Genomic DNA, 27,914 nt, shown 5'->3' on the forward strand with positions numbered 1-27,914 from the left:
CTGTACACTTAATTTTATTTACATACTTGTCGAATTAACAAAATATTTGACATTTATCGCTTTCTTTACATTTCTCTTATTTTACATTCATCCATGACCTAAACCTTTCAAATTTCTCTCTACACAGTGCCTTCGTAAAAATATCCGCAGTGTTTTCTTCTGTACTTACTTTTATTATGTTTATCTTATTTTCCTTTATGTACCCGTGAACGTAGTGGTAATGAACTTCGATGTGTTTAGAATTTTTTGTAAAAGTTCCGTATTTTGCTATACTCATTACTCCAGAGTTATCCTCATAGATTTTTACAGGGTTATCGTCTACATTTACATCGAAGATTTTCATTAGTTCTCTGATAGTCATTACTTCGCTCACCGCTTCCGATAGAGCTACATACTCTGCATACGTCGAGGCTTTTGTCACACACCTTTGTTTTTTAGACTTCCATCCAATTACATTTCCATACAATCTAATTACATACCCAGAAGTCGATTTCCTATCTATATGATCTCCTGCCCAATCAGCGTCCACATAACAATCTATCGTTTCGCATTTTTCATTTCTTTTATAATGTAGCCCTAAATCTCTAGTCCGGTACAAATATTTCAATATTCGCAAGGCATATTTAAAATGTGTCTCGTTACAACAATCTTGAAATCTACTCAGATAATTCACACTATAACTTATATCGGGTCTGGTATTTACACTAATATACAGCAATGCGCCAATTAAATTCTTGTATCCAATGTCCTCTCTATTTATCTCAGCTTTTTCAATTTTTAAGTTGGTCTCCATAGGTGTACAGTACAATTTGCTGTTATGTAATTTATATTTGTTTGCTAATGATTCTATGTATTTCTTTTGGCTTAATCTCATTTCATTTTTTAAATAATCATACTCTATATTTATTCCAAGATATTCTTTTACTTCACCTAAATCTTTCATTTCAAATTTATCAGTTAATAATTTTTTTTTACACTTTGTATCTTCCCTTTGTTTTTACTACAAATCAACAAATCGTCTACGTATATTAACAAATAAACAACATTTTCTCCCTCTCCATAAGTATATAGGCACAGCTCTATATTGTTCTTTTTAAAACCTAATCTCGTCACATACTTATCAAAACACTCATACCAGTCCCTCGGACTTTCCTTTAACCCATAAAGCGCTTTCGATAATTTACAAACTCTATTCGTTCCGTCCGCATATCCCTTTGGTTGATTTACATATACCTCCGAGGTTACTTCACCATTTAAAAAGGCAGTTTCTACATCCATTTGCTCAATTATTAATCCATTTTGACAACAATATGATAGCAATATCTTAAAGGTCTGATTACTCGCCACTGGAGAATATATGTCATCGGCTACGTTTCTTTGTTGAAATCCCCTTACCACTAATCTAGCCTTATACCTGTCCTCTGATTTTTTCGTGTAAACCCATTTTACATCTAATACTTCTTTGCCTTTTACCCTTTCTACCAATTTCCAAGTTTTATTCTTATAGAGACATTCTATTTCCTTATCCATAGCCTGTTTCCAAACTTCATTATTTTCGCAACAAATCGCCTCCTCAAATGTACGAGGGATATCTACTTTACAATAATTTGCATGAATCTCGCAAATATTTTCCTTTTCTGGATACCTTACTGGAGTTTTCTTAATACGTGTAGATCTCCTAGGAGTGTTTGAGCTTTCAATACTACTATTATTTTCATCTTTCCTACCTTCTAACTCTTCCTTATCCATACCAACCAATGAATAGTTATCTTCGCTATCATTTCTATCTGCCTCTGATGAATTTTCCTCAAAACCGATACATTTAGTGTCTGTCTCTATGACCTCTACATGTCTAGCTATTGTTATTTTCCCACCTAATAAGACTCTGTATCCTACTTCACTATATCCTAATAGAATTCCCATATCTGCCTTCTTGTCCCATTTGGAAACTCTTTTTCGTTCTGGCCTTCTTACAAAAACTTTACTTCCATATAGATGTAGATTTTTAACACTTGGTTTTCTTCCGAAGAATATTTCAAAAGGTGTCTTTCTTTCTATAGTATTCGCTAATATTCGATTTTTCAAGTATGCCGCTGTACAAACTATTTCCGGCCAGTACCTTTTATGTACTTTCGCTTCCGCTAACAAGCAACGCGCCATGTCCATCACTGTTCTATTATACCTTTCCGCTGTCCCGTTTAATTCATGTACGTATGTTGGGCAATTATTTATTCTTATACCTTTATCCCTAGCAAATTTATAAATTCGATTATTTAAATATTCTTTACCATTATCGCATCTTAATATTTTTAACCTCTTGCCCGTTAAATTTTCGGCTTCATTTACGAACTGTACGAAAGAATCAAAGACCTCATCTTTTGATTTTATACAATAGATCCTAGCTATTTTACTATAATCATCGATAAATGAAATGAAATATTTTTCTCCATTGAATCCGGTGGTCTTAAAGGGACCACATACGTCCGTATGAATAATTTCCATTATTTCCCTAGCCTTAGTTCGATTATTTTTGAAAGGTAAGTTATGCATTTTGCTTTCTATACACACCCTACATTTCAAAAATTCCTTTTCAAATTCATTCGGTATGCCAGTCACTAGCTGCTCTTTACCCAAAATCTCTAAATATTTAAAATTTACGTGTCCTAGCATCCTATGCCATCTTTCCTTTTTACTCATACCACTACGTTCGGCGCTGTTTACTAAGTGCTTCTTCCCTTTCAATATACTTTTTATTCTATATGTCCCATTTTCTTTGAACGCTACAGCTGTAAGTTTATTATCCTCATCTATTATTTTCGCAATATTTCCTTTGGAAATAACCGTATTCTTATTGTCTGTTAGTTTACCTAAACTAATCAAATTTGCGGACATTTCTTTCGCGTAAAATACTTTCCTCATATTTATTTCATTTTGTTTTCCGAATGCTTCAAAATAACTTATAACATTCCCAACTTTTGTCGCTTTTATCGGTCTATTATCGCCTAAATATATATTTACCGGTTCTTTTAGGTCGATAGATTTATCGAAATAATTTATATTATTAATTATGTGATCGGTACAACCGCTATCTAATAGCCACAATATTTCGTTCTTCCTTATTTCATTCGTCTCACTGCTGTTTGCTGCGTGCGCCGTTGCTATCCATATGCCTGCTCTTGAGTTTCCATGCTCGCCCGTGCCGGTTGTTGATTGACGATGAAAGTTTCCACGTCCTCTGCTCGTATTGCCTTTGTTCCCTCTTCCTCTGTTTCGACCACGTGTTGGCCCATGCCAATAGCCGTTACTGCTTCCCGCTTGGACGCCATTTTGACACTCTCTCGCAAAGTGTCCTAATCTACCACATCTGAAGCATCCTTCCTTTTTTGCAGAAAAGGCGTTGGTTTGCCTTTCTCCTCGATTGGATTTATTTTTCTTCTCTGCTATCTCTATTTTATTTTTCACATACGCTACCGTTTGATTCTCTTCTTTCAATGCGTCTATTATGTCCGCTATGTAGCTGTATTCTTCGGGTAACGTATTCAGCATGTAATTCAGCATTTCCCTCTCACTTACTTGTGCGCCCGCACTTTTTAATTCATTGATTAATTTTTCGAAATCGTTAAAGAATGATGCTGAATCACTGTAGTTCTCCAGTCTTATGTTTTCCAATCTCCTTCTGCATACGATCTGCAGTGCCGTCGACTCTTTCAAGTACATTTCATCGAACCTTTTTATTATATCATACGCCGTTTTTCCTTCCCTAACATACTCCAATTGTCTGTTCGATATTGCACTATAAATTATATTAATCGCCTTCAAATCCTTTTTGTCCCAGTCTTCATCGTCTCTTTCGTTCTTCATTCTAGTTGTAACAACCTCGCATTCCTTATATTTGAGAAACATCGTGATTCTTTGCTTCCACATTCCATAATCCTCACCATCGAATATAGGTATCATGATTTCCGATCTCTCCATTTTAATTGATTCTTCTTTTTTTTCTTTTCTTACTCAAGCGTTCCTACGTGCTCGAAATATTTTTTTTTTTTTCTGAAAGCTTTTTTTTCTTTACTGAAAACTCACTCGCAAGATCGTAACCACGCACTAAATATCTTGCAAAACTAGTAACCACGCTCTGCTACCATGTTAAGGAAATTCGAGGATTTGGGAATACAAATTATTGGCTATATTTCCATACAACAGTTATACATCTATATTCCTCTCTAAGAACGTCTTGCACGCACGCTGGTTGCCAACCGACTCTACACTTCGGTGTCTCGATTAACTCTGACTCTCGCAACACACACACTTTTCGACTCGCACACTCTGACCTTTCGGTCGTCCCACCTTGAAACCGTCCTTCTGATCTAACGTTGTCTATTGTTTTTCTTCTAACATCTGACAACAGTCTTTTGTCTCCACTGAGTCCTTGACGCCCTCTAACCCTTACACACACACTCTCATGTACAGTGTAAATGTATCACTTCCCTAACAAAAATGAAATGTAACAATGTATTAAATCTAGTCGGAAAATAAATGGCAGAGTCAGAAATATCGGCAAGTCGAATGACGAATTACTTCGTTTGCTGTTATGAGTGGATAGGAGGCTACTTAGGGCGAATACTGGCATTGTCGTGTTGTCGTCCCTTGATACGGCCATCATGCTTTCCTCGGAATTTGTTGCGCCATGCTGATCCCATTTTTTCCTAATCATTAGTCGGTTGAAAGAATATTCTTTATCCCATCTACTCCACCAATACTTTTTATACGGACAAAACTCGCCTCAATTGCTATCAGTTTAGTGGATAATTCTTCGTATGCGAGTGACGTGTTCCCTACCATCAAAATCCCGAACAACGCTTATTTAAGTACTTACGAGATAAGTTAGTGGGAAAGTTATTTGGAAGGATATTTCACAGGATATAATTTTTGAGATATGTGTAATTTTGTGTGTTACACACAAATTAGCCGCGTAATAGTGACACATATATGTGAGTATGAGTGTGTGTGGGAGAATGTGCGTGCGCAGCGTCTCGTAGAACAAAAGAACGGAGAAAATGATGGTGAGACAAAAAGAGTACTGAGACACGTTCAGTGTGTATCTACGAATATCTTGTAAATCACATATTAAATAAATATGAAACTATTTTAATATCATTTCTACGTGTAATGCGAGTGTTGCTATACGTTTATTTCGGCGACTAAGATCCACAATTCTCAACAATAATAAGACTATTAAACTGTTATAAAAGTAATATAGAAACATGGTTTATTTAAAAATTATTTTCAATGTAATGTTTTGTCCATGATGAAGTATTTACTTCTAGAAAAAATCTATATCTTTTTCTTTTGTATACTCGTGACCTGGACACCGCTGTTACGGTGAAAATAGAACTTAGTGAAGCAAAAAAGTTAACGAAAAGGAGAGGTCCATATTATTGTGTCCTTGAATATAAATGTTGTTTTTGGGTCACAAGGTCTAGAAACAAAAGAGCTATAAGTAGACCTTTATTGCTGTTTCTTGTAACTTTCAGCTAGAGTTACACACCAAGGTTAATTTTTTGGTAATGTCCTTTGCTGTCAATGTATCAACCTGCTCCCTATTATATTTTATTATACTGTATCACTGCTAGAGTGAGGATCTGGATCAGCATATACTATACCTCTACTTCAGCTTACTTCAATATATATTTCTATTATAAATTTATCCATGCGTTCCTCTATCAGATAACTTCAACAGTCCAGAAGCACTTTTTCGGATGACAATATTATGATATCTACGTTAAATAGAAGATTTCATTACATAAGCAGTCAGCCTTAATAATTTCATAACTAATAATTCTCTAAATTTTTTGATGTTTGTATTCTTCTTTGTCGTAGTCTTATAAACTGTTAAAGCGTTTTTCTGTAATTCCCAAAAGAAGCTGAATGCCAAGTTTCCGTTTGAGTGCTTTTCTGATTGTAGTGGCATAAGAAACCACTTAATTCGAATAATCTATACTACACTTTATTGTATGCAAGAACAGCTAGTGGTTTCAATTTTCCAGATGATTATTGGCTCGTAAAAGCAGCACGAATGTTACAAAAGCAGCATAATGTAAATTAATATATACATTAAATTCTAAAAAAAAGCAATAATTTGTTTGGATAATACCTCTCCTGTTTTTTAAATAAATAAGTGCATAGTGTACCTCACAGATTCATAGAAGAAATAAAAAATAAGGGAACATCCACTAAATATTAAATAAAAGGATAACAAAATTAACATTGAATTTATATTGTTTCACAGCCAAAAACACAATTTTAAGAGAAAATTTAATTTTTTCCAGAAAGAAGACAATTTTTGTTTGTTCTATCTTCAGATTTGTTTTATATTATAATATAAAATTATACAAACGATCCTTTCAACTTTTGTTTTAGTATCATAAAAAATTTGAATATAGGGTTTATAATTATTCGCAGCAGTATATATGGTAACTAATAGAAGTGTAAAAAGGTGTATAAAAGTGAGAAAAATATAACTAGCAGAAGAGTTTGAAAACGTGTCAACAAGTATCTATGTATCAGAGTTATTTTGTTATGAAAGATATGGGCACACGATAACTCACTTATTATTAGCTTTACTTATGTTTTGAAATATTAATTTATACTTAAATAAAAAAAATATGCAAAAATATGCAGAAATATGCAGAAATATGCGAAACTTGATCTACATTATGTACGCTTTGAATATATTTTATATATGTTTTATATCCTTAAATACATAAAAAATTTACCAAATTAATTTTTATGTACATTTTGTGATAGACAAAAATTATACTATCACTACTGCACTAAAATAATATGTCGGAGGTGAAAGGAAAACTGGAGCCTTCCTTTTGCAATTTTGAGGAAGCCTTCTAATGCTTTAGCCTAGATTTTATCATAACTGTAATTAAGCAATTGTCATTTGTAATTGTTTGATATTTGTGAAAGCGAAAGTGGGTTCGAGGTGACAACTGGTCGCCGAACGTAGCCACGGTCACGGGATAAACGTTTTACCTGACGAAGGTGTGGATCGGTTGTATTGTTCTCCCTAGAAATCACATAGAATTGTACCTTAGAGATGTCGATATAATGGGACACACGTTGTATTAGGAATCAATCTCCAGACAAAAACTGCCTAGTAACGGCGTTTGGATCTTTCTCGATGTTTCCAAAGAGTATACAACAAACTTTTGACAGAAACTGCCTAGCAACGACGATTGGAACCTTCTCGATGCCTCCAGCGAGCATATAACAAACAAATGCAGTCGTATAGCGAAAAAGATTTTCATCAGATATTCATTCGTGTGATCGCCTTGGAAAGTGATACATCGAGCAATTTACCGAGTGTCTCAGCAATCGTATTTTTGTGTTTAAAATTATTCTACGCATAGTAAAGAGTTATCCCATTGACCGTGGATTCGTTTGAACCCCGGAACATTGTTAATAGCGTTAATTAAATTCATTATTCGTAAAACCTATCAATCGTTAATCTCATTATTCGTTAAATTTATTATTCGTAAGACATATTATTCGTTCCTCTTATTGTTCGTTAAACTTATTATTCTTTAATCTAATTATTAGTTAAACTTATCGTTTGTTAATCTTATCATTTATTAAACTCATTATTCATAATATTTTGTAAAATCTTGTTTATTCGCGTAAATATATTCTCTGTTTCGTAAAACAATGGCTAATTCAAACGAAGAATCGTTACGCGCCTTAAATCCTAATGATAACCCGATATCAGAAGTGGGATCAAGCCCATGTGTCACCTTGGAACAACTCATGAAAATCATGGACCGGATAACTCAGCCGAGGGAGCAAAGACCGAGTACGGAACCTAAGGATGTAACGTTACCACGTTTTGACCCTGAAGGCACGGGCGCTGATCCATCCGCGTGGTGCTCATATACAGATGTGATTTTGAAAGACTACCCGATACAAGATAGTGCGTTACTTTCCGCTCTAAATCGCGCCCTAAAGGGGTCTGCTGCGCATTGGCTTTCACAAATAGTGCGCGGTGGAAAGCTTTCCTGGCCAACGTTTAAGGAACAATTCCTTTCGCGTTTTGGTGGCAGAGAGACAGCCGCCTCGGCGTTAATAAGGATATCCAGAGAACGACCGTCGGAGACCGAAACCCCAGGAGCGTATGGTAGTCGCCTCCGTTACATATTGCAGATGAAGTTGCAAGATCTAACGATGCCCGAAGTAATCAATGCCTTTGCCCTTTATATGCTAAGCTCACAAGATCAACGCTTTCGACGACTAACGCTCGCAAATAATATCAAGACGGAGGACCAATTTTATGATGAAATGAGAGTTCTTCCTTACAACGATCAGCCGACATCTTCGTTAGGAAATTCATCGGGGGAACCTGAAGCCAAATTACGCGCCTTAAATCCTAATGATAACCCGACAAATATATAAATATTCAATTTTACTCATTTTACTGTACATAAAAAATTGTAAGCTGTAAAAGTCGTTTCATTTACGTTTCGTCCAAAAGAATAAATACGCGAGGATTTTCATAGGCAATTTTATGACATATACTTCCGAACATAAGAGACTGTTTTAGAATCAGGACATTAGTATTTCTGACGGCATCTTTCCAATAATTGTAATAATGCATTTCATTTTCTATGTCCATCGTGTGCTCAATAGTCGAGCGTGTTATAAACGCGAGCATTTCCGGAAGATCATTTGGACGGCCTCTTCGGCGCGGCAATCCCACTGAACGTGCCGCCGTGCCAAAATAGTGCACGGTGTCCGAGAAAGGTCGTCAGTGTCACGGTGACCGTGGGAATGCAGCGAAAGGATAATTATATCTCATATACCTTAGACATCAAAACAGGAAAACCATTATATTATTATTCCTGCGAAAAATGTACAAATCGACGTGTTATGTAAGACACATAAAATCCTAGAAATTGGACAACCAAGCTTAATTAGCAGTAAAACCGGGTGCATAATCACATACGATCATAATATCATGAAAATAGGAGGATCGCGTAAAAATATCTCTTACGAAACCAAATTTAAGAATAGTATATACAGCTTCGAAGAAACAGATGTTCCAATATTAGAGAAAATATTAGAAACAGCTCCAAAGGTAACTCACGATTTTAATCGATATAAAGCCAACCTCGATGCATTACAAACACAAATCAGTACCCTTCAATTTGAGCGACGCATAAATTCACTGAAGGAATATGGCATATCCACACTACAAATATTAGGAATCGTAGTCCTAGGATTAGGAACAATATATGTGTCGGAGATGAAAGAACACCGGAGCCTTTGAAATTTTTGATATTCCCGCAATATTGTAACCTAGAGTCTACTATAGCTGTAATTGAACAATTGTAGTTATTCAATCCGATTGTAATTGTTCGAGGGTTGTGATAATGAGCTTGGGCTCGAGGCGACAGTCAGTCGCCGAACGTAGCCGCGATCACGGGATAAACGCTTTGTCTAACAAAGGCATGGAATAATTCTATAGCTCTCCTTAAAAAGGAAATAGTTGTAACACTCGACAGTAAGCATTCCAACGGTCTCTGTCCCGTAGCTCGCCACACGCAGACCCTATTCTTCGAGTAAGATGATTGCCAGATGTCGATGCGTCTCCGCAGTAATGTTCAGCTAGCTCGAGGGCCCGTTATAAATCTTAAGATTTAGCTAACTAAAGTCCTTCAAACAGACAAACAGTCTTTGTCCCAACTACGGGAAAATAGGGGAGACCTATTTTTCAACGAGCGGCGTCTCCCACTAGCAACTTTCCCTCAAGGGCGGCTAGCATCTTTTTCTAACCACCGATATGGAGATTGACCAATTAGCAACAACGCCAATTTCCCTTACTTTCTGAACGAAGGCTTTTCTCGACGAATCCGATGATCTCGTGTCCTTAGACACACCCCATTATAGTTTTCCTCTGTGGCATCATCGGGACGGGAAAGGCATTCTCGCTCGCGATCTCATTGATGAAAGGAGTAACCCTTTACGACCAGTGAATATTACGCGTCCGACTTAGATTTTGTGAGTACGTTCATCTATCATCCCGTCGACCGCGGATTCGTTATTGAACCTAGAATCATTGTCATTAGTTTCTCGATTACCTACTCTACCACGGTTACTTGTCCGGTTCTATAATAATCGTATTTGCACTAGTCAATGTCTTCTCTATTGCATAACGACAACGTGTAACCCAAACGAAGATTCGTTTCACGCCCCTAACCCTAATTCTAATGTAAACCCGACATATGTAATGTACAAATGTAATATTCGAATATCTACGCCGATCACTTCCTAAAAATGTACGTATCAAAATACTCTGCCCTACCGCTCGTGTAAACGGGATCGATCAAACATCAACAGTACCAAGGACGGTCACCTTCCGAAATATCACCGAAGACGAAGATGAGGGTATCATTCAACTTAGAAGCCCCATCAGAGCCTTACGCTTTAGCGGAGCAAAGCGAAGCTAAGGAGGGGGGAATGTCACGGTGACCGTGGGAATGCAGCGAAAGGATAATTATATCTCACATACCTTAGCCATCAAAGCAGTAACTAAGCAGTAACGGAATCTCTATGTGTCCGGCATCCAGCGATAACCCCTCCACAGGAACCAAACCCTTGATATAAAAATACCTCCCAAGTCAGTACTCGACATTCTATTCTGTTCTGTTAAAACATTCTGTATCGTTACTCTGTCAGTTTCTAATAAAATTTGTAATAACGATCATAATTGAAGTGCGAATCTCTCACCTTACGTGCGGAACGTGAAATTACCCCGAATCGACGTGACATCAGCAACCGCGTTTACGCCTCACTGCAAACCAAGCTGCTCTGACGGTGTTTTTCGAAGAAAAAAGCTTTCATCAAAACAGGGTATTTATAACTTCTTAACATACTCACTTTTAATTACAATTTGAGAACAAATAACATTATAGAATATAATAATATAATATAATATAATATAATTGTATGGATACGAATAGCTTTTAATAATGGAATTGCGTGTGGTATTTTTCGAAACATGGTGTTACACACAGGACAACATCACAAATCTGGCACTGGTATCGCGATTCGCTCCACATCAATCGATTATAATTGATAACACACTTCAGTTTTTTAATCATTTTTTGCGTGCGATAAAGACGTTTCGTATCAACAAATTTTTCATTGCGGAAAGAGGACAACATATACAATGCCCTCTTGTCTCACCATTTTATTGCTAATGAAGGCTTGTACAATACTCGTTGTATGTAAAATACGAGATGTCTTACGCAGGGCGACTATAGTCGCCCGTAATAGCGAAAGAGCTAGTCCGATCGGTCGAGAACCATCCGTGAGAACTACTGCGATCCATAATCCGAATATACTCCTTTTCATTTTGAGATATTCATCGAAATTTTCATCCGCGTTTCATCGAAAGTGATCATCCAAACAGAAGAGTGCACAAAGTAGAAACAAATTCTATTTTTGGTGAGTTGACTGGTAATGAAACGATACTGACTGATATAAACATTATATTTTATAACGTGTGTGTATGTTATATGCGTATTCAGACGAACAGTTTACATTTCTGTGTCACATGCCACGCAAGATGAATATCGATCAATCACAGTTCTGAATTTTTGCAAATTAGTGGATATAAGTGTTATTAATATTTGTTTATACAAAGCACTTTCTACGAATAAAGGAAATAAGCGAAATAAATCAAATTTGAGATGTTATCCTGAATAAGAAACATGTAACAAGCATATATATTACTTTATCATGCTAAAAATTACTTCTAGTGTAATAATAATTGTCAGACCGTTTTGGAGACCAGTGGTTCATTCGGTGCAATCATCCAGTAAACTGGTCCTGAGTGATATTTGCCATGGCCGAACTTCAGGAACAAACTTGCAAAGTTTGTGCAATATGTAAGTTGTATACAAATTCAAAATTTCAGTGGCAAAATGCCAGCTTTTTAGAGATTAATGAAGGTGCACTAGAAAAATTAAGTGAAGGAGCAGAAGATTCTCAAATCAACAGTGAATCGCGTGCTTTGCTTGTGTATGAAATTAATTTTGAATTTATTTCGTCCACAATTATTTGGCATGAATTGTTGTTTGCTATCTTTAGTGCTAGCAAAAGTTTACAGAACATCGAAAATTTAATTTCACCTGCGATCTCAGTTTAGCCATACATCTCCTAAAAGGATTAAAAGATTTTTTTACAAATTTTCAAAATAATAGCTATTTTAGAACAAGGGTAGTGGAAATACATAAACATTTTGTTAATAGCGACGTGTATGTACTGATAGGAACTAATATCTGAAGAATATCTGAATGTCTTGAAAAGCTTTTTAGAGTAGAAAATAAAGTACACTTTAGAAGTTTTGAATTGTGGAGTGAAATAGGTTTATATTTTTATTTATTCGGAAGTTTGTTTGTATTATTTATTGTATTCATTTTAATATATAAAACAAAATAACGAATGAAAAATGATAGAAAATAATGAAAAGAAATATTCAGAAAAATGTAATACTTTTCTGATCTTACAAACACAAACTTTAATATTCTACTTTTAGTTTCTAATCTAAAAAATTCTCTGCCGTAATTAATTTTTAAGGCGCTGAATACTCATATCGCTATCGTTTGTCATCGAAACATCTATGTATTTTTGTTTAGTCTTATTCTAAAGTAGCCGTTATCTCAAAAGGAGGGCAAAACTGTAAATCATAAAGTCATATCGTCACATCTTAATTAAAAATAAAGCGACATATGCGTCAGTTGCTACCGGATCGATGCCCTAACGTGAACCTAACTCTTATATTTTATTCATAATATATGTAGGTGTGATAGAGCGAATGGGTATTACGGGAGATTGAAATATTATTTAACTGCTAGGTAAAAAGAGACGTTCGCTTAAACTCGCTGACTAAGCTCCCTTGTCTTCTATTGAAAACTATTGACATCGCCGATAGCTCTGTGCCCTTAACCTTTGAGCTCGAGAGGAGACTCTCAGTTGTTACGGCGTTCCATGCTACAACTCCAGTGGAGAGTGAGAGGCGACTATCTCTGTTTATCCTACTTTATCTGTTACGACCGTTCGCGGAGAGACGCGGCCGCTAGGAGAACGCGTCAGCGAGAGGCGTAAATTCTTGCTACGATGATGTTAATCGACGCCGCGAAATAGTCGTTCCCCTATTTCGTTTAGGATAACAGAGGTGGTTTAATGAATGTAACACTGTATTAACAGGTTAACATAGAACAATATATTTTACAATAATATGATGAAGATGTTACAGAAATTTGACTCGACTTTGCGATATCTCTAGATAAATTCGTTTGCTCGTCAGATTTGTCGAAGTGTCACGTTTGACTCGTCAGAAGGAACTGAACTCCCTTCGATTATTTTCGTTTTTTCTGGAAGGCGACCCCCACTACGTTCGGATCACGCCACATTCTTTTACGCGAGGTAAAATAACGGCCACGAGTCGATGTTTCTGGAGGTCGCCCTGCTTAATGAACCATGCGCTTGCCACTACAATGTTTGTTTGCCGGGCAGCCGCGACGATCCGTCTGCGACGTTGTAGGACCGCGAGCGACGGTTAGAAAATACAGCCTGTGGTAAGCCTCGTGGCGTAACATTATCCGTATTTTATCTCTACACCCAATTGTATGTAATTGTACGCAAATATAAGAGCACAAAGCCTTTCGTTCAGTCGTTATCTCACCTCACTTGTATTTCGAAACAAACTGTAGAACAGACGGACAAACGAACGAGCGAATCTCAAATAGACGATTCTGAGAGTGTTGTGTGATAACAAGCTTTCAAGCTGCACTCAAATTTTTTTTTTTTTTTTAATATTCAATTTGTACTTTAGAATTTGTTCAGCTGGACATTTGGTAAATTTTTCTAACTTAAACTCTCAAATGGATGCACAATTTCAGTGTACTTTCGAGAGCAAATGTCACAAGAAATTCTCAAACTGGCTTAACGATGCTCTAGAAAGAACCAGCCACGGAGCAGAGAAGACGATGAACCTTCTGGTAGAAGGATTATGATCCTCGGTACTTATCTCACAACTATCAGAAAACTACGACTGTCGTGACAAATTATTATTTACAAGTATATGATTCACAAATTATTATTTGTGAAATGTCAAAGCGTCGGAGAGATTCGAATGCAGAGCTCGAGAAAGGGAATTTTTAAATGAATGAGAAAGAAGAGTTTGAAAATAAACTTCCAAAATTGACGGAATATTTTTCAGTAAATATTTTTCAATCGATGAAGCAGAAACATATATCGCAATTCGCAAAAAGGTAAATTTTAGAGAAGAGGCTTTTTAAAATTTTCGAAGAGAATTTCAACGAGTCATTTCAATAACATTATCAGACTGACTAAACACAAGATATACCATTATTCGCGAAAGCAGTATGACCTTCCACTTATAGTGTCGCAAACAACTGAAGATATGAAATTATTATCGTAAAACTAAGGTCAGGGTGATACCTAATAATTTTGTCCTGTAGCGCAAAACTGACGGAATTTTAAATTTACCGTTTTATATGATAGAAAGAAAAGCATAATGTAGATTTGCTATTCAATAAAAGCAAATTCGAAATTCTTTTTAGTTGTGCCACCATCAATACCAAGTAGCGATATAAGAAATCTAAAAATCTTGATAATGTTAATATTTTCGATGAAAGTAGAGCTATGTGCGTTTAGCGGTTCCGTTCTACCGAATGGCGAACAAGCCATCGTGAGTTGTGCTTTTATATCGCAAATGAAATACGGTAGATGATGCTTGCCTTAGCAGAAGTGTTTGTTGTATCGCGTATTGTAGTTACATTTTCTCCTAGACCTTTAGTTTTTTGAATAAACTGAGAAATGTAAGAACAAATGTTGCGTCTGAGATGCTTTTTCGCTCTAATAATTATTTAAACATGTTTAAATGTTCATAGTGCAATAACAATACATATCATTTTATTCGGGAGAGTCCACAGAATTTTTTTGTCTCAGCCGTAACTCAATAGCTGCTACTATAAGGAGATAAAATATTTCCAAAGTTGAAAATTTCCGATTTTCTTCAAAATTGACTTTTTCAAAAATTGTGAGTTATAGGAAAAAACGGTTTGCAAATTCGAGTGTAGCTCGCAAAAGTCTACAAGAATCGCCTATTGAAGGTTGCAAAATTAAATATGTGTCGAACAGTGTTATCAACCGAGCACGAAGAAATTCGATTTTCTTGAAAATGAAGCTTCATACGGAAAGATTTTATTCCACATTTTTCTCTTATTTTTGCAGGTAGAATAACTTCCGTCTACTTAGTCGGAGACTAACCAAATTTACATGTTTCAAACAGATTTCCAAGATCAATTTTCTCGAAAACAAAGTGTATTATTCTTTATGTCCTTCTTGTTTTTCTTCGTACAAAACTGTTTTTCGTTTGTTGATGTTATTTGGCCGGACCTTATATTTCACATATTCTAACATACTGTATTCATATAAAAATTCGCAGTATAATAATCGTTATTTTCGGTGTTAAAATCATTAATAAATATTCGTTTAATTAATCTTAAAATTGTGATACAATTACGAAAAACTAACAAAAGAATCATGTCTAGATTTTACAAGGATGTCACGAATTATATATGTCGGAGATGAAAGAACACCGGAGCCTTTGGAATTTTTGATAATCCCGCAATATTGTAACCTAGAGTCTACTATAGCTGTAATTAAACAATTGTAGTTATTCAATCCGATTGTAATTGTTCGAGAGTTGTGATAATGAACTTGGGCTCGAGGCGACAGCCAGTCGCCGAACGTAGCCGCGGTCACGGGATGAACGCTTTGTCTAACAAAGGTATGGAGTAATTCTATAGCTCTCCTTAAAAGAAATATTCCTGGCGACACGCGACAGTAAACATTCCAACGGTCTCTGTCCCGTAGCTCGCCACACGCAGACCCTATTCTTCGAGTAAGATGATTGCCAGATGTCGATGCGTCTCCGCAGTACATGTTCGGCTAGCTCGAGGGCCCGTTATAAATCTTAAGGTTTAGTTAACTAAAGTCCTTCAAACAGACAAACAGTCTTTGTCCCAACTACGGGAAGATAGGGGAGACATATTTTTCAACGAGCGGCGTCTCCCACTAGCAACTTTCCCTCGAGGGCGGCTAGCATCTTTTTCTAACCACCGATATGGAGATTGATCAATTAGCAGCAACGCCAATTTCCCTTACTTTCTGAACGAAGGCTTTTCTCGACGATTCCGATGATCTCGTGTCCTTAGACACACCCCATTATAGTTTTCCTCTGTGGCATGATCGGGACGGGAAAGACATTCTTTCTCGCGATCTCATTGATGAAAGGAGTAACTCTTTACGACCAGTGAATATTACGCGTCCGACTTAGATTTTGTGAGTACGTTCATCTATCATCCCGTCGACCGCGGATTCGTTATTGAACCTAGGATCATTGTCATTAGTTTCTCGAGCACCTAATTACCGCGGTTACTTGTCCGGTTCTATAATAATCGTATTTGCACTAGTCAATGTCTTCTCCATTGCATAACGACAACGTGTAACCCAAACGAAGATTCGTTTCACGCCCCTAACCCTAATTCTAATGTAAACCCGACATATATTTTGTATGGCGCGTGCTATCATTTTGTTATCTCAAATTTATCTTCTATTTATATTTCTTTACATAATTTTCACAATATATTTATGAATTAGATGTATTTTCATAACCTACTACTAGCGTTCTACTAGCGAGTTTTCACATGCTCAATGAGATATGTAGTATAGGAAGTGTATAAATATATATTTTTTATGTATCTTCAAACACGAGCTAGAATATCGAGCATGTTATCATTTTCCTGTGGATTGTAAAATGATCAACCGTGGTTGATAAATTAACAAATTGTAAAAATTTGTCGATCTGTACTACGAGTGCGGAGTGCGAGTAGTAACGATAGTGAACACACAATTGAATACCCAAACGACAAAACTCCTGAGCTTTATACTTATTTTTACGTGGGTCCAAACTTTATCGATACGATATAGGCTCCGACCGCTCTGGGTTATTTAAAATATATGTCGGGTTAAAATCGGAATTTTGGGCGCGTGACAACTCTTCGCGTGGACTAGCCATCGTTTCACAAAGCCGAGATTATATGTACGCGTATATACAAGACTATCACAAAGCTTAACAAATAATTAAGTCTAATGAATAATAAATTTGATGAACAATGAAGTTAATAAATAATAAATTATACGAATAATTAAGTTTAACAGATAATAAGTCTAATGAATAATAAGCTTAACGAATAGTAAGATTAATGAATAATATGATTTACGAATAATGAATTTAATGTACACTATTAACAATGTGTTTGTTGGGTTCAAACGAATCCACAGCCAACGAGATAACTCTTTACTAAGCGTAAAAATAATCTTAGGCGCAAAATACGATTGACGAAAATGCTCGAGGTGTCACTCTCCAAGGCAATCGCACGAATGCCGGCCTCGTCTGAAATTTGATACGCACTCGTTAGAAGCATCGAGAAAGTTCCGAACGCCGTTGCTAGGCAGTTTCTGCTTGGAGTTTGGTTATTGATACAATGTATGTCCCATTGTATCGGCACCTCCGAGGTAACCTCACACGTGGCTAGGCCCGCTCTCGAGGCCGCATGCCGCCACATTCACACTTCTCGGAAAACCCATACAACCACTCGTCAGACCTCCGTTAGGCAAAACGTTTATCTCGTGACCGTGGCTACGTTCGGCGACCAATTGTCACCTCGAAGCCAATCTCGCTTATTACAAATCTTAAGCAATTACAACTATAATAAAATCTAGGCTAAGGTACTAGAGGATGTTCCCAAAATTTCCAAGGATCCTTTCCCCAAGGACCCAAAATTTCCTTTTGATCGGTACCCTCTCGACGGGGGGAGTATGTTACGTCGCGTAACACTCTACCTTTTTTTTTTTTTTTTTTTTTTTTTTTTCGTGGAGGAAACCTTCATAGGCACCCGCGCCCCTCCGGGGAGAGGGCGCTGGGTAGTGCCGGATTCTTACCGGCTAAAACCTCCACGGTGGCCTGTCCTGACGCCTGAGTCGAGATGCACCCGGGATCTCTCCCGAATTACTCCGGTTGCCCCCGGGCGTCTATCTCTCCTTCTTTGTCGAAGGGAGGCGTCCTGCTCTTCTTGGACCGCTGGGGGGGAACCACGCCCCCCAGCGCCTCGCTCCTGCTGCGTCATCCTGGGACCCCGTCCCCTGACGCCTCTTCCTGGTTCGACGTGGTCCTGGCAGGCGTGGGGCCCACTAACTTCTCCGAAAATTCTCCGCACCGGATCGGCGCACTGGCAGGTGCCGCGGACACCGCCAGCTGCCATCCGTCTATGAGAGAATATCAGATCCGTCGGGATGCTCACAGGACTCCGTGGGGGCCACCAACTTCTCCGAAATTTCCGCACCGGATCGGTGAACTGGCTAGTGTCGCGGGCACCGGCCAGCCGCCACCCGACTATAAGAAATATCAGATCCATCGGTGTTTTCCCAGGGTAGTCCTGCGTCCCGGGGGCTTCTGCCTGCCTCGTGCTCCTTGGATGGTCCCAGAAAAATGGCTTCGGTGCGCCTCCTTCCTTCTTCGTCAACGCCTCACGGGCGTAACACTCTACCTAGCCGAGGCCACACACCGCGGGCAATGTGGCAACCAGATGTCTTCGGATACTCGCAGCGTATCCTCCATAGTTTCAAGGACCTTCCATAAATCTCATAGATTTCCTAGGAAAGGTCCTTCAAACAAAACAAACATCTGGTTCGGAAGAATTTCCAAAGACTATTGTCTACCACGGCTTAACTAAGGAAAGTTGGTTTTTCGCACGTACGCTGCAACTGTCCTCCCACTAACCACTTTCTCTCGAGGGCGGTTAAGATCCTTCGTTTAACCAATTAGAAACGAAGCCTATTCCCTCACTCTCCTAAATAACATCGGCACCAACAAATCCGATGGTCCCGTGCGCTAGACACACCCATCCTTAACTTTCCTCCGACACATCATCGTCTCCCAGTACAGTACTGATTTTACATCCTTCGAACGGTCAACATCCTTCCACCGGGTATACACACCCGCAGATCAGTCACTCGCTCATCTCGTACATACGCATCAGCGTAACTGTCTTCGTTATAAGTTGTTGGAATAAACGGTGAAATATAACTTACTACTGTGTCATATTCATTTAACCACCTCTGTTATCTTAATCGAAACAGGGAAACGACTACTTCGCGGCGTCGATTCACCGAATCGTAGCGAGAATTTACGCCTCTCGCTGACGCGTTTTCCTCGCGACCGCGTCTCTCCGCGAACGGTCGTAACAAATCGATAATATTGTATTTGTTGCATAGTATTATAAGCATTAACTCTAGTATTTACTAGTTCATTACATGTCTAGCATATATGTTTATATTTATATGTAACTCTCCAAGTTGATTGATTAAAATATATTTATATATACATGTATATCTGGTGTTTCAATTATTTCCCCTTTTGTAGTTATTCTTATTTCCCGGTTTATTTGTTTGGTTCGTAACTCGTTCAATCCGTTGGCTGGTTTCATTTATTATTTCTTTTTATACTGATTGGATTTATTAGTTGCCCTCGCCTTGTTAATCCTTCCTTTAGTTTCGTAGCGCCGTGTGTTCGTTTGTGCATTCAAATCTTTATTCGCGCGTTTTGCATGGGATAGTTTTCTTGTTCTCGTTACGGCGCGTGCGGAGCGCGGGACGTGACAATATGTACGCGTATATACAAGACTATCACAAAGCTTAATTAAAAAATTAATTAAGTCTAATGAATAATAAATTTGATGAACAATGAAGTTAATAAATAATAAATTATACGAATAATTAAGTTTAACAGATAATAAGTCTAATGAATAATAAGCTTAACGAATAGTAAGATTAATGAATAATATGATTTACGAATAATGTATTTAATGTACACTATTAACAATGTGTTTGTTGGGTTCAAACGAATCCACGGCCAACGAGATAACTCTTTACTAAGCGTAAAAATAATCTTAGGCGCAAAATACGATTGACGAAAATGCTCGAGGTGTCACTCTCCAAGGCAATCGCACGAATGCCGGCCTCCCTTGAGGTTGTGCTGTTTGATCATCGATATTTCGTTTTCTTTTGAGGTATAGTAGCAGGTGGGTAACTGAGCCGCATATTGCTCCTAATAGGGCGATTCCACATCCGTAAGTTTCACGTAACTGGTATCCATGTATGGCTATATCTATTATCGTCTTGATTAGTTTAAATATTACAAGTATTCCAAATATTGCTGCACTGACGGTTCCAAATTCCATAAAACCAATCCATAAGCTTGATATGGTATTTTTTGCTATTGTCGTTAATGTGTTTTCGACCATCATTCCCAGAATGTTTACTGTTCCAGGGACGATTGTTTTTCCTGTTGCTCCTCTGGCCAATGTGTTCAAAACTGCAGATTTTTCTGCCGGGAACATGACGTGGTCCCGAAGTGCATCAAGGTCCTTTTGGGTGTATATTCCGCTCGTGGCCAACGACGATGGTGCTGAATATTGCCACGTTTGACGTACATCCGGGCGGAGTTCCTGTGGTGCAATTGTTTCCATGGGTTTTGGTACGAATTTGTGCCAGAGTCCGTCGATATTGTATAGTGTAGGTAATACCGCGCTACATTCTCTGTGGTTTCCGTGTTGCGTTAGAATGTGTGTTTTTGGCGTTAAAAATGCGGTGCGATTCCCTTGCCAAACGGGTAGCTCCGAGTAACATTCTGTTGTATGTCGTACCTTTACTTGTACCGGAATGCATTTGACTATGTGGACTGCTTCTCCTGCGATCAGGGCCATGTGTCCTGGGGTTTTGGTTATGGTATATGCAAATTCATCGGGCAGTAAGATTGCTAAGCTTAAAGCATTCTCTATTAGTTTCTTCTGCGTGGTACATCTTTGTGTCAATATATCATGGTACAATGTTGTCATTTGTCGTTTAATATGTTTCTCTACGTAAATGAATTTTGAGTTGACGTATGCGAATATGTCCAAGTTTTCGACTGCTGTTTTTCTTTTGGAGATGAACGTATTTCCTCTTGTTGTTTCTAACAGGAACAATTTGGGATGTTCGGTGGATAGTAGGGTATATCCACACAGTGGCTGTTCTCCGGTTTTAGTCAGTGCAAATGTTACTTCCTGCGTTGTTAGTGCGTAAACTGGTTGTGCTGATTCTCTGTTGGTTTTTATTTCTTGGATCTTTGTAGCAATTCCTTCATATAGCACATCGTACTGATCAAATTTGCATGGTGAGGGTGGTTGTGGTTGCCAATAAGTGTATCCGTCTTCAGCGTCTAGACAGTTTCCTTCGCTAAAGGTACATACCGTTCCTGATTTCAGTAGAATTTTGTTCGCCTCGATCCGTACTGGCACGACTGCTGATTTTAAACTTATCCTCATTGTTGCTTGTACGACGACCTTTTCCCAGCTCCCGTATGGGTCTACATACTGTGTTCCCTGGCAGCTGCTGTCGTCTGTTAGCTTGCCGGCTAGGACAAGCGACCTTGTTTCTGTTGCATTATCCTTTAGGCCAACTATAAGGTTTTGTGGTCCGAGTGAAAACGTGCCGTCTTGGTGCATCCTTGCGCATTGTTGGGCGGTTGTTTCATGGAGGTATTCGGCGAATCCGTTATGCACTGCCGACGTGTGAGAGTGCATGCCACAGTAATATACAATTCGAGTTATTTGCACCTTGCATTGCCTTACGTTGGTAAATTCAAATTCTGAGAGTTGAAGTAATTGTATATAAATATCTTGGGTTTCAGTCAATGTAGGCTGTATGCTGCAGTCCCCGATGGAGTTTAGAGAGATAGTGGTAACATTGAGGTGGTTGCCATTGCAGTCATATCCTACCAGGCCGTGTGTTATTTTGATGAGGGTGAGTACGATGACTAGGCAGTTCATCTTCCTATCAACAATTTATTAAATCGTTTCTTACTCTCGGGTTTATTAGAAATAAGAATAACTTTTTATTATTATTATTAATATATAAAAAAAAAGTTTATATGTTTTTTTTGTGTTGTTTTTTTTTTATTATTATTATTATTTTTTTTTATTACAATTATAGCTTGTCTTTGAATATATATATATATATATATATATATATATATATATATATATGTGCGTGCAATGGTAAATATGACGACTTATTTTACGAGTCACTTAGATTATCAATAGATATCGCCTACTTTACAACATGCGTGTATGTATATATTGTTAAACATTAGGTGAAAGTTATATGCATAGTTATAAATGTCATTTGTTTACAGGTGGATAGCAAAAGTATTTGGTTTCGTGAGTGGCGTACAGGTGCTTTACAGTTCTACGGTACGGATTGCTATTCCTTGGACTAAAAAAAAAAATTCTTTCGATGTCTGTCAGATTTTTGTAAACGAACATGCATGGAAGGATTTTCTGCAGAGATTCAAAATGCTCTCTGGATTCCTCGTGAAACGTCTGGACAACATCTACATGTTCTTCCATCCGTCGTTCAGAGAATGGTTGATGAATTCGCCATCAGTTCTATACACACATACAAAAATAGTTAATATATATATTATATATTTTTTTTTCTTTTTTTTTTTATATATATATATGTTTCATTCGGACCTGTTCCTTGTATGAATACTGTATCTCTGTATATAATATAATATATATAATATGTTATGATTATGTTAGTTGTTATTTATTATATGTATTTTCCTTAACTCTCTCCCCTTTTTTTTTGTTGTTGTTTTTTTTTTTTATTAGTACCTAACATTACTATTATGATGCTGTATTACATTCTATTGGCTATTATTTGGATGTGAGCGCGACGAATTTTTCAACATGGCCGCTCGCGTGTATCTTTGGTATGGCGTTGGTTTAATGTCAACAGTAGCGTGTCGTTGAAATAGTTAATTAATTGTTAATCACTATAATTTTACTTAGTAATGTTTTTGTAATATTGTTTTGTGTTTCATGATATTGTGTGTGTCAATACCGTGTGCTACCTTAATGTGATAGCATGGATTGTATTGTTATCGAATTTCGATAGTCATTGTTTTGATTATACGTGACTTGCATTTATATAAGTCTTGTTTAATTTAGTTAATGTTTTTTGTGTATTGTGTTACCAGATATTTTGTGTAGCGTAACTTTATTCTTTTGCACCGAGTTCAGTCATGTTGTTAATATTTAGTTAGTCTATCTTGATTAATTTCTAACCTACTTCTGTGTTTATTGACCTTTCTCATTCTTTTCTATTAATTTATTATTGCTTGTACTTGCTATTTGCTATTATTTTGTGTATGATATGAATTAGTTTCTTTATTAGTGATTAAAATCTATTTGTTAGATTAACATTGTCTGTAATTCTTCAGATTCTACTCTTTCGATGCTGCATCACTTACCTAGATCATTCCCACAACATCATCCGATTCTTCGATAAGCCTTGGATACTTACTACGGTTGTCTTCAATCGTCTTATATCTGTGGCTCTAAAGGTACTGTTTAATTCATTTAATTTAATATGTGTATAATGCATTGTGTGTGCGACCGCTATTGTGCATTACAAAATCCACTTCTACATGTTAGATATAATAATATAACAATGCTACGTAGATTAATACATAATAAAATATCCTTTTACTTTCAATTAATCTATCTTAATTATTTTCTAACCACTTTCTATATTTATCAGCTATTTTATTTCTTCTTGTTAATCTGCGAAATCCATGCATGTACACTTCCTTGTATGGTGATTGATTGTTCACGAGGTAAGTTGCACTTTCACTGTTTTCGTTATTCGTTGAACTAGCTTGTTTCCCATTCAAACAGTAATTGGAGCACTTGTAATAAGCTTCTTTTCTTTTGAGGTTTCCGCCATCTGTGTTGTTCGATGAACAGTGCAATGCTTCCACAGTATTGTTATAACATTTAGTACTGTTGTATTTTGCATTAAGGCAATTGAAGTTAATTAGTTCATTTATTTTTCAGCTGGCTGTTGTACATGGTGTTTCGCAAACAGAGATCCATAACCTATTTTGCACGTAAACCTTCTCGTATGATGATTACTTGTTCACAAGGTAACTTTCACTTTCACTCTTTTAATTTTATTGAATCAACACGTTGTATATTCAAACAATAATTGGAGTACACATGATAATTTTCCTTTTTTTTTCTTTTTTAGGTTTTCCCTATCTGTATTATTCCACGAACAGTGTCACACTTCCTTTTGATTTATCCACAATATAGTTATAACACTTAGTAACCTCGTATTTTGCACTGAGACAATTGAGACTAATTTATTCATTTATTTTAGGTAGCTGTCGTACATTATGTTCCACGAACAACGATCCATAACCTATACTTGCACGTACACTTTCTTGTATGTTGATCACTTGTTCACAAGGTAACTTTCACTTTCACTAGTTAATTGTTCATTGAGTTAACACGTTTTATATTTAAGCAATAATTGAAACACATATAATAATTTTCCCTTTTTCCTTTTAGGTGTTCGATATCTGTATTATTCGACAAACAGCACTACAACATACACTACTGCACTACGTTGCCCACTGAAATCACTTTATTCATTGTTTATTTCGATTATGCGCTAGTTTTAGCTTGTTTAAGTGCACTGTTCGCGGAATCCCTTTTACTTCAATCTTGACGTTTTGGTTCTGCAGGATTTCTAGCACTTTATATGGTCCAGTATATTGATCGGAGAATTTTCCTTTACTGGGTTCTTTTAGTAAATATATCGAATCTCCTACTTTAAAATCCTGCGGGTTGATTCGTCGGTCGTAATATTCTTTTGATCTTAGTTTGGATTTTATTAAATTTTCTCTTGCCATTCGTTGTACGGTGTTAATTTTATCGAACAGGTCTTCGAGATATTCTGCGTATGTTGGTTCCATGTTCTCTTCGATTATTACTTCACCAGTAGGTTCTCTGGCTAAATGTCCAAAAACTAATTCGTGCGGGGAGAATTTCGTTCCTTCGTGTACAGAGGTATTATAAGAAAACATAGCTAATTCTACCCATTCGTCCCAATTTCTGGAATTTTCAATGTATAATTTGAGATATTCAATCAGTACGTGGTGAGATCTTTCGATTGAACCGTTACTTTGTGGATGATATGCCGTCGTGGTGTATTGTTTGATGCGGAATCTCTTTGCTACTTTCTTCATTAGTGAGGATGTAAAGTTCGTTCCTTGATCAGTGAGAATAGCTCTCGGTGATCCGAAACGACAAATAAATCGCTTTACAAAAGCGTCCGCTATCTCGGCTGAACAGATTCCTCCTAGTGGAATCCCAATTGAGTATTTTGTTAATAAATCTTGGATGGTTAATATATATTCATTTCCCTTTTGAGTTTTTGTGAATGGTCCTACAATATCCATACTAATTTTATCGAATGCTTTACCCGGTGTGTCTGTAAGTACCATTGGTTGTTTTGCTTTTATTCTTGTGAGTTTCTTTAATTGACATTCCTTACATGTTCTTACGTAATCTTGAATTTCCTTTTTCATATTTTCCCAATAGTAGTGTTGTCGTATTCTTTGATAAGTTTTGGTAATTCCTTTGTGTCCTGCTACGCTTGATTCATGTTTTTCTCGTATTATGTTGTTCCGCGCTTCCACAGGTGGAGTAATTACTTCTCCAGTGCAAATGGTGATGGATAAGGTTTTTTCCATAAATATTCCCTTTAATTTTCTGATTGTATATCGCCAGGGTATTTCCTCCAAGTTTCCTTTGCTAATGCTAAACGAAGTTAACTGTTTTTCATTTACTACGTCTAATAGAGATCTTAGCGAGTTTAATAAATTGTCTGGTGTTATTGGAATATTTCTATTTTCCTTTATCGGTAGGGATACAATGTATTTTCCGGAATCGTAATTCAATCTTGCTTTTTCTAACATTAAATCTTCATAACGAGGCAATTTTCCCGTTTCCTTCATTTCTAAGGCTCCTTTATCTATCGGTTTGCCGTGTATATCTATAAATACTACTTTATGGTCACTTACTCTTGCAATTGAGTCTCGGGTTTCCGAAATTTTTAGTTCCGCAATTATCGTAGGTCTCGTGTCCTTTTCTTGTTGTTGAATTAGTTCTGGAACTACAGTGGAGGTTTCTTTTTCGCTTGTCGTGTCCGTGTCTTCCTTTTCTCGATTGGTTATTTCTCTGTCTGTACTTACATTGATTTCTGTTAGTGCTTGGTCTAAATATTTTATGGGGGTTTCTTCTATTGTAAAATGTTTTCGGGTAAAACCCTTTCCTTGGTTTTTGGAATCACTGGGTTGAGGCAAGACGCGTGGTTTGGCTTCGAATACGGGAGAGTCTTCCGTTGACGTGTCTATTTCGAATCTTTTTGGGACAGGATAGCGAATCGGTGAGACTTCCTCTCTCTTTCTGATTGGTAAACATACTTCTGGAAGGTTCCTGCGTCTGCGTTTACGTTCGCTCTGCCTTCTTTGTATACAATATCAAATTCAAAGTCCGATAATTTTAATTTCCATTTCCAAATTCTGGAAGTAGGATCTTTGATAGAATGCATCCACACTAAAGGTTTATGATCGGTTACGATAGTAAACTTTCTTCCGTAAAGATACGGTCGGAAGTGCATTGCGCTGTAAACAATTGCCAGCCACTCCTTTTCTATGGTAGTGTCACGTCGATTCGGGGTAATTTCACGTTCCGCACGCAAGGTGAGAAATTCGTACTTAAATTTTGATTGTTATTAGAAAATTTATTGAACACTGACACAGTAACAATACAGAATGGTCAAACAGCACAGAAAAGAATGTTCTTACAACGACTCGAGAGGTACTTTTTTATATCAAGGACCCGGCTCCTGTGGAGGGGCTATCGCTGGATGCCGGTCACATAGGGTTTCTATTACTGCTTAGCCATCATTTTGCTGACCAAGGTATGTGAGGCATAACCATCCTTTCGTTGCGTTCTCACGACCACCGTGACATTCCCCCCTCCTTAGCTTCGCTTTGCTCCGCTAAAGCGTAAGGCTCTGGTGGGGCTTCTAAGTTGAATGATCCCCTCATCTTCGTCTTCGGTGATATTTTGGAAGGTGACCGTCCTTGGTACTGTTGATGTTTGATCGATCCTGTTTACGCGAGCGGTAGGGCAGAGTATTTTGATACGTACATTTTTAGGAAATGATCGGCGTAGACATTCGAAAAGTTTACATTTGTACATTACATATATTGTTCCTAGTCCTAGGGCTATGATTCCTAATATTTGTAGTGTGGATATGCCATATTTCTTCAATGAATTTATGCGTCGCTCAAATTGCAGGGTACTGATTTGTGTTTGTAATGTGTCGAGGTTGGCTTTATATTGGTTAAAATTGTGAGTTACTTTTGGAGCTGTTTCTAATATTTTCTCTAATATTGGAACATCTGTTTCTTCGAAGCTGTATATGCTATTCTTAAATTTGGTTTCGTAAGAGATATTTTTATGTGATCCTCCTATTTTCATAATATTATGATCGTATGTGATTATGCACCCGGTTTTACTGCTAATTAAGCTTGGTTGTCTAATTTCTAGGATTTTATGTGTCTTACATAACACGTCGATTTGTACATTTTTCGCAGGAATAATAATATAATGGTTTTCCGTCTGTAAAGGTACGAACGTCAATTCTTCCAGCTTGAAGACAGCAGTCGGGCAAGTTTTGACCGTCTGTCGATTAGTAATTAATTCTGATCTGCATTCAGGTGAATTGATTCTGTTGTGACTCGGTTGAGTTCTTTTACAAATGTGGATGATTGCCGTTCGTTTACAATATTTGTTTAA

General features: G+C 37.2%; 1 protein-coding gene across 1 annotated transcript; it reads right to left on the reverse strand.

The window, feature by feature from the left end:
• Positions 1-19,999: 19,999 nt before the first annotated feature.
• On the reverse strand, positions 20,000-22,632 carry LOC143304459 (uncharacterized). Its single transcript, XM_076626938.1, has 2 exons — positions 22,516-22,632; positions 20,000-22,026 (listed from the first exon to the last, which is right to left on the reverse strand). The coding sequence occupies exons 1-2, from the start codon at positions 22,599-22,601 to the stop codon at positions 20,103-20,105; spliced, it is 2,010 nt and encodes a 669-aa protein (XP_076483053.1). The 5' UTR covers positions 22,602-22,632; the 3' UTR covers positions 20,000-20,102.
• Between the last annotated feature and the right edge of the window lie 5,282 nt (positions 22,633-27,914).

The sequence above is a fragment of the Bombus vancouverensis genome, unplaced genomic scaffold (assembly GCF_051014615.1).
Source record: "Bombus vancouverensis nearcticus unplaced genomic scaffold, iyBomVanc1_principal scaffold0036, whole genome shotgun sequence".
In the NCBI taxonomy this organism is placed as follows: Eukaryota; Metazoa; Arthropoda; class Insecta; order Hymenoptera; family Apidae; genus Bombus; species Bombus vancouverensis.

Bases quoted from the DNA above. Each gene is read 5' to 3' on its own strand.
- LOC143304459 (XM_076626938.1), bottom strand. From the start codon at position 22,601: ATGGAAGAACATGTAGATGTTGTCCAGACGTTTCACGAGGAATCCAGA. The intron at 22,027-22,515 runs GTTCGTTTACAA...AATTGTTGATAG, and splicing joins CAGAAAATCCTTCCATGCAT to GAAGATGAACTGCCTAGTCA.